This window comes from Phoenix dactylifera, chromosome 12 (assembly GCF_051530095.1).
Source record: "Phoenix dactylifera cultivar Ajwa chromosome 12, Ajwa_hap1_PhDact_Kaust_v1.1, whole genome shotgun sequence".
In the NCBI taxonomy this organism is placed as follows: domain Eukaryota; kingdom Viridiplantae; phylum Streptophyta; class Magnoliopsida; order Arecales; family Arecaceae; genus Phoenix; species Phoenix dactylifera.
Window position 1 is genome coordinate 3065986 of NC_143201.1, and position 13792 is coordinate 3079777.

Consider the following 13792-nt stretch of genomic DNA (forward strand, 5'->3'; position numbering starts at 1 on the left):
AGAGAAATCTAGTCTAATTCAGCCAAATAATCTCCATGCTTAGTTACATATTTGTTGCACCACTATACTTGCACAATTGAAGGGATAATATCATTATTGATTTTTTTTTTGGTACATATATCATTTTTGATTAGATATAAATGGTTTGGTGAAAATAAGACAACGCTTTGTGAGGCACTTGTTCAAGAAGAATCTTAATAAAAAAATTTATGTTTGACCCAGCATATACTTTGCTACAAAATTGTGTAAAATATTTATTATATTTTTAATAAAAAATTTATCTTATTAATTTTGATGGCTTAAAAATAATTTTAAAAATAATATTCTAATTTTCAATTGATAAAAAAATAAATTTTGTTACGCCACTAATAATTTTTTTATAAAAAAATTAAAATTTTATTTATAAGAGAAGACTAGTTTTCTATCTTTCTCGATTGACAACTGAAATGAAACAAGGCCTTTCTTTCGCTTTCGTCGAGCACATTTTCCCTCCACCTTTTTCCTCCTCGAACCAAACGAGTCCACGAGATTTTCACACCAAGCGACCCTCGCTCCCTTTCCTGCGGCTCTTGAATTCCGGTATCCTAGCAACGGTCCCCCTCTCCCTCTCCGCCGCCGTCTCCCTCCTCCTCCCCTCTCCTCCTCCGCCGTCGAAGAGCGAGCCGAGCAACCGCTTGATCGCATCGGGGGGCAGGAACGCCCTCCCCTCCACCACCACCCCGGCGTTGGCGTGCAGGAACCCGGCGTACGCCTCCACCACCACCTTCGCCACGGCCTCCTTTATCTGCTCTCTTAGATCCCCGTCCGGTACGCAGTAACCGCTCCGGTGCCTCCTTAGGTTCTCGTCCAAACCCATCATGAACGCCTCCACATCCCCCGTCGCCGTCAGCAGCCTCACCAGCGGGCCCCACGCCTCCTCCTGGTACGAGTACGCCGCCTCCTCCGCCGCCGTCTTGAACCGCCGACGCATCGTTTCCTCCCCGACCAGCGCCGCCAGCTCCGACCCCCTCGTCCTCATGTAGATGTACCAGTACGCGTTCATCGCCATCACGTGCGGCACCACCCGGTCCCTGCTCCCGTACTCGCCCCGCTTGGCCTCCACGTTCCTCTGCAGCGCCTCCAAGACGTTCGACAGCGCGTCGCTGAGGAGGTCCTCCTCCTCCGCATCAGGCCGGGCGGCGAGGGGTCCGGCCTTCCACACCGCCTCCGTCCGCAGGACCCGCTCCATGGACGCCGCGTAGCCGCCGCCGGCGAGGCACTTGAGGTAGTTGACGGCGTAGCGGACGATCTTCGGTACGGAGCCGTCGCGCGGCGGCGGTGCCCTGTCCTGGAGGCCCTCGATCTTAAGTCCCAGCTCCCAGAAGGCCCTCGCGGCGGCGTGGACGAGGAGCTTCTGGAGCTCCCGGCAGCGGGCGCGGATGTCCCCCCCGGCCTCGCCGTCGAAGGTGCTGATGAAGGCCGGGCGGATACGGTCGAGGGCGTCGAGCATGTCGAGCAGCTTGAACAGCTTCTGCGGCTCGTTAGAGCTGCGGGCCACGCCCTCGCCGAAGCGGAAGAAGACGGCCATGATCCTGTCGGCGATCTTGGCGAAGCACTCCGGCCAGACGGCGCCATCCATGACCCCGCCGAGGGCCCCGCGGCAGAGCCGCTTCTCGGCGGCGAGCACCAGGCGAACCGCCACCTCGAAGTGGTGGATCCAGAGGGAGATGGCCGCCTCCAGCCCCTCCCACTCCATCCCGTCGATCTCCTCCGGCGCGTACGCTCGCAGGTACTCCGGGCTCAGCCGCATCAGCGCTTTCGCCGCCCGACGGTACCTCACCTTGACGAAGATATCGATGCAGATATCGAGACAGTCGTTGGAGGCGAGGGTTTCGGAGATTCGGCGGAGGGCCTCGATCTCGAGCTCGGAGCCCAGAACAGGAGGAGAAGGATCGGTTGTGTCGTCGCCTCCGTCAACATGGGCGGCGATGTAGCGGTGCTTGAGGAGGTCGAGGATGGCCTCGTAGTCGTTCTGGAGGCGGAGAAGGGCGTCGTCGAGGGGGCCGTCGTAGCGCAAGCCGTCGACCTCGGCCTCGTAGAGCTGCTCGAGGGCCACCAGCGTTTCCCTAAGCCGGTGGATGCGGAGTTGGTCTGTGGCCCTCGTCCGGCTGAGGAACTCCACGGCCTCGTGGAGCCTCTGGACCGCCGGCTCGCACCCGGCCGTCACGGCGGCGATGGTCTCGCGGAGGCGGTCCACGCATTCGACGAAGTCGACGAGACGGGGTATGGAGGAGGTCCTGGATGAGAGGCGGAGGAGGCGGCGCTGGAGGGACTCCACGAGGGCGAAGCTGCGGAGGAGGGAGAGGGCCGGGGGGACGGCGCGGTTGATGCGGGCGTGGAGGGCCTTGGTGGCCATGGCCTGCGACTGTAGCGGTGCCACCGCCTCGGTGACGGCGTCCAGGGATTCGAGGCCGAGGGAGAGGCGGGCGTCCACGGCGGCGAGGCCTTTGTCCATGCGGGCGGAGGCACGGAGAATGGAAACGATGTTGGAGCGGGAGGCGCGGAGCGCGGCGATCACCGCCTCGTCGTTGTCGTCGACCGCCATCGTCGCTCGCTGCTCCTCCTGGGCAATGTGGCGGGGGGGGGAGAGAGAAATACATCCTTTTAATATATAGCCGTCTGATCAACACCCAGCTGGCTTCTTCCACGATCCGAGAAGGACAGGAGGAAAACAACACAATAATCGGTGCGGCCGAGGCCGAGGCCGAGGCCGAGGGAGAGACGGCAGCACGGCAGCGATTGGATTGAATCCCCGATGCCCCAAGAAAGCGAGAGCAACAAATTGACCCCCGTTGAGCTTGCCAAGGAGGCGGGTCCGGCGACTTGTATAAAACCTTGGGTATTAGAACTCGACGCTGGACCGACCGGGCTAAGGGTCCGGGTTATGTCAAAATTTAGTATACTAAAAATATCTGTCCGAAAATGACACGGACTTTTGCATCTATTTGTAAAACTAACCATTTAAACTATCTAAAAATTAGGGGCCATTTGGTTCGCGGAAAGTATTTTCTCTCCTAAAAATATAATTTGTAAATGGTTGACAATGTAAAAATGACAGATTTACAAAATATTTATGTCTGGTTGATCATAAAAAGTTATGCATAATTTCTATTATATCTTTCATAAAAATTAGATTTTTACTGTCTTTTTAATGCTGAAGGACTTTTTTTTTAAAAAATAGAGTGATTTTTGGCTCATGGAAAAAAGACTTTTTCATGTTTCTCATGAAAAAGACTTTTCCATGAAACGTCAGAATCATATTTTCATGGAAATACAACTTTTCCGTCTTTCTACTTTGAAAACTCCAAACAAACAAGAAGCATCTCATTACTTTTTCGTTGACCACACTTTCTCTCCTTTTTTTCGTGAACCAAACGAGTCCTAGAGGCCAATAAGCCACAGACTATGTGACCTACCACTCCGAAGGCATCCTGTAGGCCAGAAGGAGGAGTTGCCTCACTGTGATTTATTGCTTTCTGATATTATTAAGTGCATCCATATTCGTAATGTATGAAATATCTATTTTAGCACAAAAAAAAAACTAAAAATAAATTGTAATACTAATTTAGTCACAGTGCTCATCTAGTTCATGGAACAATCTGATGCGATTTCTTAGGTCTCCTTCCCCTACCCCCGAATAAGTTTCATGGTGGTTAAATCATGGTCTCCAGCCAGAGATCTGAGCACATTATGGTTCTGATACATATATTTTTTAATTTTCCTTATCAGCAAGCGGAGGCACGTTCACTTCCATTAATATATCTTAAAAAGTAAACTAGACAAATAATTTGCATAATTACTGATAAATTTTTCATTTTATACATTACCTTATCAATCGCATGAGTTAACATTCTATGCTACACTTTAATTGTATCATAAGTAAAAAGAATCAATTCTCTAATTTAAAAAATTACAAAAAAATAAAATATAACAAAATATATGAAACTTATTGATTTTTTTAATATTATAAGTAGTATATACAAAAATAAAATGAGTATGCATATATTTCATCTTCCACCAAAGAAAAAAAGAACAGATTATGTTTTTTGCAGAAACAATTGATACAAGATATCAAAATCTATTTTGAGATATAGAACAAGCATACCAAGCATAACAGTTGAGATGTTTTATCTTAAAAATCTCAATGAAACCCGGTTCATCCAGGATTCACCCGTCCAATTCATCAATTTTTCCCAAAAACCAGACGGTTCGGTGGTTCTATTTTTGTTGAACTGAAGGGAGATAACTTCAATAAACAAATCCGCAACAGTTTTATTTTATATTTTTATATATATATTCTGTTAAACCGAGACGCCGAGTCTCATGCAATCCTTTCAAAGCTGTGGCCAAATAACGTTGAAGAGCGTACTTACCATGAGAGATGCGATGCAGACAGCAAGATAAAGACCAAGTAGCCGTACATGTATACTTGGGTAAAATTTTTCACCCAAATAATAGCCTGCACACACGCGCGCACACACGCGCGCATATATATTAAAAAATGATTAAATAAGAACTAAATAACTTATTCTAGAATCAAATTGTCTCGTCCCTGATTACCCCAATCTCCACCGGTATAACCTGTACGACATAAGCCATCCCCAAAAAGCTTATCCTGGTTCCGAACTGGGCCTGTATAAGAGTGGAATATCTAACATGCATGCTATGAGTAAGCAACACAAGGAATAGCAGCACAAACCAGAAGCCCATCCACAAACACACTGATGATGATCAAAGAAACTTCCCATTTAAGGAGTTTGTCAATATTTAATACCACAGTATTTCCAGTCCCAGCCACTGCCTGCAGCAGCTCACTAGTAAATTAGCAAAATGAAGAACAGAAACCAAGCACCATAAAATGTCCGCAGACAATATTTGACAGTTTACTTGATGCAGTACAAAGGGGTTATGGAGCAAAACCCAACAGCCGATTGCCACAGAATTTAGGATGGAACATGAAGAAACTGGAACAATAAAGCCATGCCAGAGACCTGAAAAACCAAATAAACAGTCGTAAGGTCAGCATATCAAATTTGAATTCCAGAACTACCAAACAATAAATGAAAATTAACCAAACTAAATTCCTAATCACTCCTTTTAGCTGAAACAAGAACAGTAATGTTGATTTTAGAGCTAGAGAATGAGGTTTAGCAAATATTTATTCAATGCATTTTGCTGACAATCTGCTAACAATTGAAAGACAAATAGGAAATCGCCCATCTAGCGTAATATTCCTCATCAAAGCATCAAAAAGGAAATAGAATTTGATCTTTATAGCCAAAAACAAGCCTCATGAACAAAAAATTAGAAAACAGTGCACTGAAATTATACACACTGAGCAAGAATTAGAATAATGGAGACCACCACCTTTGGTCACATGCAGCTCTCTCCTTTCACTCTCCATTGATATGATCCAGGATGATCATCTGATCCGTCTGGACCAATCTGGCCACTTCGAGTAGATCAAGACAAGCTTTGGAGGCAGGAAATAACATATCCAAGAATCGATCAAGACCAAAACTTCTAATCTAGGAAGAATATCTCCATATAGGATATAGAAATTGAGATCCAAATTAAAAAAATTTAAAATATTATATTTTTGATAATTTTTATCCTCTTCTAATTAGGAGACGAAGCCAACCTAATTTAGGCTGGACTTCACTAGCACAAAAGGGCGAAAAAAGGACTCTCTATTCTCTTATAACTAAAATAAGAATGTGATTCAAACAATAGTAGAGAACTTGTCATCCTCCTCTTTTAACTAGAAGAAGATTCCTATTCAAAAAGGAGGACCTTACAAGTATATGCATATCCCATAGTACTGAAGAACGGGAACAAATAAAATGAAAGCAAAAAAGATAGACTCCACTTTCCGCCTGTGATATACATCACAATTTATGAATCATAAAAAAAATAAATAAAAAAATAAAGTGCTTAAAACCTGCTATGTAAAATTCTTATTATTTATTAGTTTATTCGAGAGATTCGAGTTGAACAGGTCGAAGGAATACCTTCCTTGTCCTTATCGAAACAAGTTAGTATCGGGCCTTAGAATTTCTACCCCGTGGAGTCCTCATATATGGACTAGACATTGAGAACAATACAAGTAGGTAGGAGAAAAGTTTTTGGTGCTCGAAACACATGAAAGGACAAAGGAAAGAATGGTTTCTATTTTGATGGATGATGACTTGTCTCCGTCAATTAGAGGAGAAATTTGTACAACTCACAGAGCAACTTAAAATATCAGCAAGTAGTTACCATGTATCCGCCGAGATACTGTGATCTCTCGGATACAATTCTAAATAAAATATTTCATACTAAAATTAACACCTTAATATAGCACAAACAATCGTTAACACTAAATCTGCCACTATTCCAATATCATGGTTCCAATAATACCAACTGAGATTGGAGTATATCAGCTATTTCCATGAATTTCCAACAAATCATCTTGCATTAGATAAACTATAAGCTCTTTGAGCATATTGGTATTGGCCACCTATCAAGATGGTCAAGATTCAAGTTTTAAGAACCCTGTCCACATTAGCACCTCTAAGGAAAGACAGGAAAGGGATTTTTAGAATGGATTCACAAGCAGATGAGGATATTATTTTTTTTTTTTTTTGCTAAAGAAAAGGGGTAGGGGGGAGGAAGGGACAAGCCCATCCCCGCGTAGCAGCCCTCACTGGGCCCCCGCCCCGCCAGGAGAATGTTCGATGCGGGCAGAAATGGCCGTGTGTTGGGCACCCCGACCGGTTTTACTCATACCCTCCCCACCCGTGGGCCCGGCTCAGCTACTCCTCTGAGCTCTGGCTCGAGTCCCACGTGTGAGTACGTCACACCTGGCACCACCCCGGCTACTAGCGGTTCAAGAGCGGTCCTACACCACAAGTCCAAGCAGTGGCCAAAGTAGTGAGCTCCGGTCCACAATTTAATCGTCGCCGCAGCGATTCGAACTTGGGACCTTGTGGTTAGAATTGCTGCCCAGTACCACTAGGCTACCACCTTGGTGGCGATGAGGATATTATTTAGGAAGTCAATTTTTACTTAGTATGAGGGCTTCAATAATTGCTAAAAAAGGGGGTAATACTCTGATGAGCCTTAAGTGAATTGCCTATCCTTCTCTGAAAAGAGAAAAAGAGAGAGAAGGCAGGGGAGAAGAAAAGGAACAAGTAACGATCAGCCTGTAGAGCTGACAACGGTCACACAGGATTCATGATATCAACAGCAAAGAGTCTCCTATTTTACAACTTGTGACTGTCATATACCATGCCTACTCATAACATTCTAATTTTGCTAGAGCCAACATAACTCGAAAGCATGCATAATACCAGACTAAACTATCACCAAAAAAAAAGATTTTCTGAGTATAGAACTAACTAAGCCTCATCAAGGTTTTGGAACACAATGCTATAATCATTAAAAATCACAATGTGCGCCTTAATGCATCAGTAAGAACAAGTGTCCATGCTAAGTTGAACGATAACAGAGGGAAATTTGCAAGATAACATGAAGAAACTGACTTTATCTATATTATTCCATCAATCCAATTTTCTGCAGCAAAGATGGAATGGCACAAGCTTCCAGATAAATCAATAAATTGGACTAAGCTCAACATGACATCATTTTAGCATGAAACATAACAAGAACTTACTTAATGCATGCATGCATGTGTTCGTACTAATCTCTGCTCTTCCCTATTTTTCTTATTCTTGTTCCCCTTTTCTGAGGATGGCAGGGCAGGGGCGTTTGGGCTTGGGAAATCAAATGAACCATATTGCAGTTAAAAATTGACTACCCTCACTACTTTGGTAGCATCACTCCTCTATTGCCTTGTAGCAGTAAATCAAGCAAATATTACCATGTCAACATTATTGGTTAACCAAATTATGATGAACCCTTAACAGTAATATACCCCTCTCCCCCTCCCTCAATTAGTCCGCTAAAACCCACTGCAATACTAGTCCTCTCCTCCGCCCCACCCCCCAAACCCCAGAGAGAGAGAGAGAGAGAGGAAAACGTCATCTCCTTCCTATGCACTTATGTTCAACATAACAGATTTCAGATGGGAGCACCTCTCACAAGGTTGAATCCAATCAAAAAGCCTAGTAGACACACATTCTAATAATCATTAGATAACTCATCTTTTGATTCCAGCACCTCTAACAAGTCCATTTTACTATGTTCACCATATTTTCTTTTATGTACGCTCAGTATATAGATCGACAAACATTAATAAATGAACCTACAACTGGTACTAACAAACTCCTTGACTAAACCTGCCAGCACAATTTCATAGCCTAAAATTAGATGTACCAAGGCCTAAGTTAATGTTATTTAATTCAAATCTTTACATCAGTTAATGCGAGGCACAAGCCCTACCATTTCTGAGACCATGTAAATAATTGGTGCGTCCTATACTAAATTGTAAATTAAAGACCCTTCTAGGCGGCAAGCCCATATCCACTACCCTATTCAGCAAAACTTGTTCCCATTACACGAATAACATAAAGAGAAATAATAAAAACTTAGAAACACAAAGAGACTCAACCTACTCCCTCCAATTAAAACAACTATTTTATATTCCTAAACCTTTTGCCATCACTATAAATCCTGAAAGCCATATCTATCCAGCACGTGTTCATCAGGAAGATTATCTTTTTCTTCACCTAAAGGCGAGTGAAGATCATTGACAGAAAAATACAGAGAGCAAAGGTTGAGAAAATTTTCATACTTAGTAGCATAACTTTTTTTATAATCAAGAATGAGAAAGCTCAGTGGCAAGTTTTCAAAGGAAAAATACACAAAAGCACAAGAAAGGATGCAGGTTCCCAACTTCAACCAAAAGGGAAAGAAGATTACGCTAGTAACAACACTACATACACAGCTTAACCAACATACCTATTTATATAACAGAAGCATCAAATATTTTCAATGTGTAAGTAGCTTCTAGACTTCATGGCATGTTTAAACGAACATCAAAAGCTCTGGCCTGCTAAATATATTGTTCTCCTCATCATCTAATGTTGGATAAGCAGCCACAAGTGCATCTTGGGATCCAATGTACAGTGAGTTGTAGATCTTCCAATACACCTCCCGAACTTTCCTTGCCGGATGGAATAAACCCTGAAGACAGTAATTCAGAACGACAGCTGCACCTAATGCAACCCTCATCCCCTCAATGGCTTCCATCACAGCATTTATAACATGGGGAGAGGTCTCAAATATGTTCGGCCACACATAATTGAGCAAATGGACTAGTGCATCCTCACAACCCAACCCGGCAACTCCCAGAGCCATGTGCTTAACAGCTGAAGCAGCAGTCTGCCTGTGAACAAGATCCCTGTCCATCAAAGCATCCTCGAGCAAAGGTGTAACAGCATATATGTAATCCTTGCCCATTTCTCCTATATACTCAAATAGGAAAGAGAGAGACTTTAAAACCCCATTCTGAACATTCAGCTCCGGCACACGGTACTCATTCATAAGGGCAGGCAAAACCGTAAATGGAGAGCAAGTTTCTGCAACTATGGCAATAGCAACAGTAGTACACACACGATTCTGACGCTCTTGTACCTTCAGGTTGTTCAGAAGGGTTGCCAAGACATCCTGTGGCCCGATAGCTTTTGCAATATATCCAAAAGTGTTCACAGTCGCTCTCCTGATACCCTTCTTGTGTGCCTTCAACATTTCAAGAAGCTCAAAGCAGATCCTCATCCACTCTCTGGCAGGGACAAACTCGGCACCACGATCAGCAATCCTACCAACAAGGTCAATACAGTTCTCCTGGACCTTCTCATGTCTGTTCTTTAAGATGGGGGTCAGTCTGGGAAGCAGATCCTTGATAGGTGGTGTCATTTTAGTCATACCAATAACATTAACTATGGCTTTCAAAGCTCCTAAAATAGATCCCAAGACCTCAGGGTACTCCTCGCCCAGGTACTCATACAGAACAACACCAAGATGACCCATCAGTTGCTCTTCATGGCACTGCTTCATGACAATGGCAATCCGTGATATAAGATCAGCTGCTTGTTGCCTGACTTTCGCACTCTTGTTGTTCAGACGCCACTTTATAGTACCGCAGATTTGTGGAAGGTAAGGTTTAACCCTCTGCCCAAGGGCATTCACTACAGCACCAAATCCATTAAGCATAACATTTGCATCATCACTTGTCTGTTCTTGGAAGGCATACAAAATCCCATCAATAAGAAGCTCTTCCAACCGAGCATCAATATCCGACGCCCCCAAGTTGGCAACAACCTTTTCAATTGTCTCCATCACCATACGTCTGTAAGGCTCACTCTCATCTTTAAGATCCTCCACAACTCTTCCTACAATATCTGCAACCCCTACCTTGTTTGCTATCTCCACAGTTGTTTCCACAAGCTGCCTGTAATTCCGGCGATCCAGAGCCATCCTCCTGACCCAGAAGTTTCTGAAGAACTCAGGAAGAATGTCATTCCGGATGTAATCTGCCTCCACGCCCTCTGTACTCACACACTGCTTGACAACTTTGATCACAATCTTCTTCATTTCCTCATCTGGTGACTGGAACTCACGGATCAGTATAATCATCACTTCCTTCGTGTAATAACTCGCATATACTGCATCCATGAGAGGAATGATAAAACCAATTGCCTTTAAGAAAGCAGCAAGAACCTTCCCACGATGAGATCTAATACCCTTCCAAAGAGGCTTCAACACTGAATCAAAGCTCTCTATACCATAAGGTGCAGCTGCTTCAGCAAGTGCAGCGAGAGACAGGGCAGTAATAGTTCTCACCTTCTGATTCTCATCACTGAGACCATGCTCTATAATTTCCACAAGGGACCTTAGGTGCGGAAGAACAGCACATCCCATTAGAATTGCAATCTGCTGCACAATCTTGATACCTGTGTGCCGTGCTTGCCAGGACTTCTTACTCTGACAGACAGCTTTAAGAAATGGCAAGAGAGCAGGAATACCAAGAGCAGAAGCCACCACACTGAAAGCTCTTGCCGTTGTATTTCTCACATACTCATCAATATTATCAATATCTGGCCTCATTGCAGCAATCATAGTGGCAAGACCAGCTGCTTTACTAAGGTTGGAAATTATCTCCCTCCCTTCCACACGAGCATAATAGTCCTCATCAATCAAAAGAGGCTCTATAACGACGAGAATTTTGTGAACAAAAGGCCGAACCAGCTCATCTAGTTTATATAGCACCCTGTCAATAACTTTGACCAGAAGGTGGCGCTCTTGATCTTCAAGAGTTGGCTGCATGAGCAAAGGCAAGATCTTGTTGAAGAGTGGACCAGCCCCAAATTCCCGGGCCTTATCTGTGAGCTGCCGAAGTGCTGTTTTCCTCTGTGGCGGCGTCCCATTCTTCACCTTGAGCAATAGCTTCATGATCTTCCTCTCCTTCTGCTCCTCTGGAGAGAGCTGCTCCTCTTCCTCTTCATTTAACAGAGCTCCAAAGTACTGGTAATCCTCAGGCTTCATGAAAGGCAACCCACCAGGAGCTTCTTTTGGAACATCAAACTGCTGCCCACGATTCTCTTCAGGGATCGTATAAAGAGGAGTGCCCAGAGGAGTAGGAGTAGCCAATAGCTTCCTTGCAGGAGTCCTTATTGGCACATAAGATGCAGGTGGGTCGAGAATCTTGTACCCTTCTTGTGGGAACATTGCGTCGAGCTCCTCATCCGTCAATGGGCGGTTCCTCTCCTCAATATCCCTCTCCCACCTCAGCAGATTATACTGCTCTGGAGTGATGGCGCCACGGAGATTGATAGCCCCAGGGGTTGGGGTTGCGAGATCAACCCCACCAACAGGAGTAACCCCGGGAGTGAACGCAGCTGCCGGGGTTGCAGCACCAGGCAATGGTGTGGCACTGCCCATGCTTGCTGGGGTCTCATCCCACCTCGACCTCTGGCGCTTGGGCGTAGGGGTGGCAAGGCCGGTGAGCTTGGGAGTGGCATCCCATGTCATGCCTGCAGGGGTTGCACCAGGGGTGACTCCACCAGCAGCAGGCGTAGCATCAGCATCAGCCAAGCGCCCAGGAGTCGGTGTCTCATCCCATCGGTTCCTCCTCACCGAAGGAGTGGCGTCAGCAACCCTCCCAGGGGTTGGAGTCGCATCCCATCGCCCTATCCCAGGAGTCGAATCAGGAGCATCCCAATCGGACGTAGTCTTTGCTTTTTTGGTTGCAGCATCCGGCGGCTCCTGTGACTGGTCCCACCTGTTCCTCCTCTTCTGGGCTGGGGGAGCCGGCTCTGCTGCCGCCTTATTTTTCTCCTCCTCCTTCTTCTTGGCGATCTCCTTCAGCATCTCCTCCTTCTGCTTCTGGAGCGCCTGTTCTCTCATCACATCAGCATAGGTCCTCACCGAGGGATCCGGCGTGGCCTCCCCGCTGGCGAACGGATCGTTCCTGTCCGGCGATATGATTCTCTGGAGCCGCCGGCGCCTGTAATCGTCCTCCCGGTCGATGATCCGCTGGGGCTTCTTGAAGCCGGAGTCGTCCTCTGCCTCGGCACCCCTGGGTATTTCCTTGAGGGACTTGGGGCCGGTGTAGGAGGCCATCCGGCGCGCGAGGTCGCGGCCGTCGGCGTCCTGGTCGTCGTCCTCCTCGGTGACCGCGATGGAGCGCTCGTAGCCCTCGAAGCGGTTCGTGCCGCCGTAGAGGTCGGCGTCGAAGGTGACGGAGGTGAGCGGCGCCACCTCCTCCATCTTCCGCCGCTCCTCCTGGGCCCGGGCGATCTCCGTGTCCAGGGAGTCCATTCCTCTCGCGGGATCGAAACCCTCACCTAAAACCTAGAAATCCGACCAAGAACCAAATCGAGATCCAATTAAAACCCTAGAAAGAAGAAACGGAAAGAGAGATCGAAGGAGAGAAAGAAAAATTAGGGTTTCGGAGGATGAGCAGGAGACAAAGACGTACCTTTTGTCTGGGCTAGGGTTTTGCAGAGCCCTCGCTTCTTCGCTCAAAGACGAAACGGGGCACGATAAGATAGGGGAGCGATAAGGCCAGGGAAGGCGTTTTTATGGATTCAGCTGCCTCCCAGAACTCAGTCCACCGACTATGCCTGATCAGACCCGTTCGATGCCTTCCACCACTTAAGTATACCGACTATGCCTGATCAGACCCGTTCGATGATTTTAGCGGGTAGATTTTTTTATACCCGTTCATGAGTGCACCCAGAAAAATTTGAAAAAAATAAGTTGGCGAAAGAAAGAGAAAAATAAACTCTTTCTGATAATATGCAGAATAGGAAGCAATCCAGTAAACGCTATTCACCTTCTGAAAAACGTAAGTGATCCAGAAAGCATCAAGCCCTTTCGAAAGTCTGCATACGTCCCAAAGCACCGGATGCTGATCGTCACTGATGTGCTGGCTTCTGAATCTAATCGATCACCGTGGCTGAGCTACTATAGCTAATTATTTTCCAACAGAAGCACCGTCAATGAATTCTGGTCTTATTAGTCGTATAATTTGATTTATTATGAGATGAGTTTGGAAATTTTCAAGTAATCATAGGAACCTTTGCGTAGATGAGAGCAAGTGATCATACTATATCAGCATGGTAGGGGAAAAAAAAAAAAGTCAATTTGGATCCTCTAATACAAAAAGGTATATATTTTGGAGTTGAAGCAATATCCATTCAGGTGATAGTTTTAAGTGTAAGAATGTAACAAAAAATGAGATGACCATGAAGCATCTACACTACAATTAGATAAATCCTATTGCAAAACCGACCCATATCAGCAAGCA

General features: G+C 45.6%; 2 protein-coding genes across 2 annotated transcripts; both read right to left on the reverse strand.

Moving 5' to 3' along the window:
* Positions 1 to 395: 395 nt before the first annotated feature.
* On the reverse strand, positions 396 to 2945 carry LOC103719622 (exocyst complex component EXO70I-like). The gene has a single exon (XM_008808949.6). It carries the CDS (start codon positions 2582 to 2584, stop codon positions 533 to 535), a length of 2052 nt encoding a protein of 683 aa, XP_008807171.4. The 5' UTR covers positions 2585 to 2945; the 3' UTR covers positions 396 to 532.
* Positions 2946 to 4767: 1822 nt separating this feature from the next.
* LOC103719620 (splicing factor) lies at positions 4768 to 13112 on the reverse strand. Its single transcript, XM_026809442.4, has 3 exons — positions 12962 to 13112; positions 8941 to 12834; positions 4768 to 5030 (listed from the first exon to the last, which is right to left on the reverse strand). The coding sequence occupies exon 2, from the start codon at positions 12799 to 12801 to the stop codon at positions 9007 to 9009; it is 3795 nt and encodes a 1264-aa protein (XP_026665243.3). The 5' UTR covers positions 12802 to 12834; positions 12962 to 13112; the 3' UTR covers positions 4768 to 5030; positions 8941 to 9006.
* Positions 13113 to 13792: the final 680 nt, after the last annotated feature.

What these genes read in the sequence shown, in the direction of transcription:
- LOC103719622 (XM_008808949.6), bottom strand. Translation starts at nt 2,584, where the DNA reads ATGGCGGTCGACGACAACGACGAGGCGGTGATCGCCGCGCTCCGCGCC.
- LOC103719620 (XM_026809442.4), bottom strand. Translation starts at nt 12,801, where the DNA reads ATGGACTCCCTGGACACGGAGATCGCCCGGGCCCAGGAGGAGCGGCGG.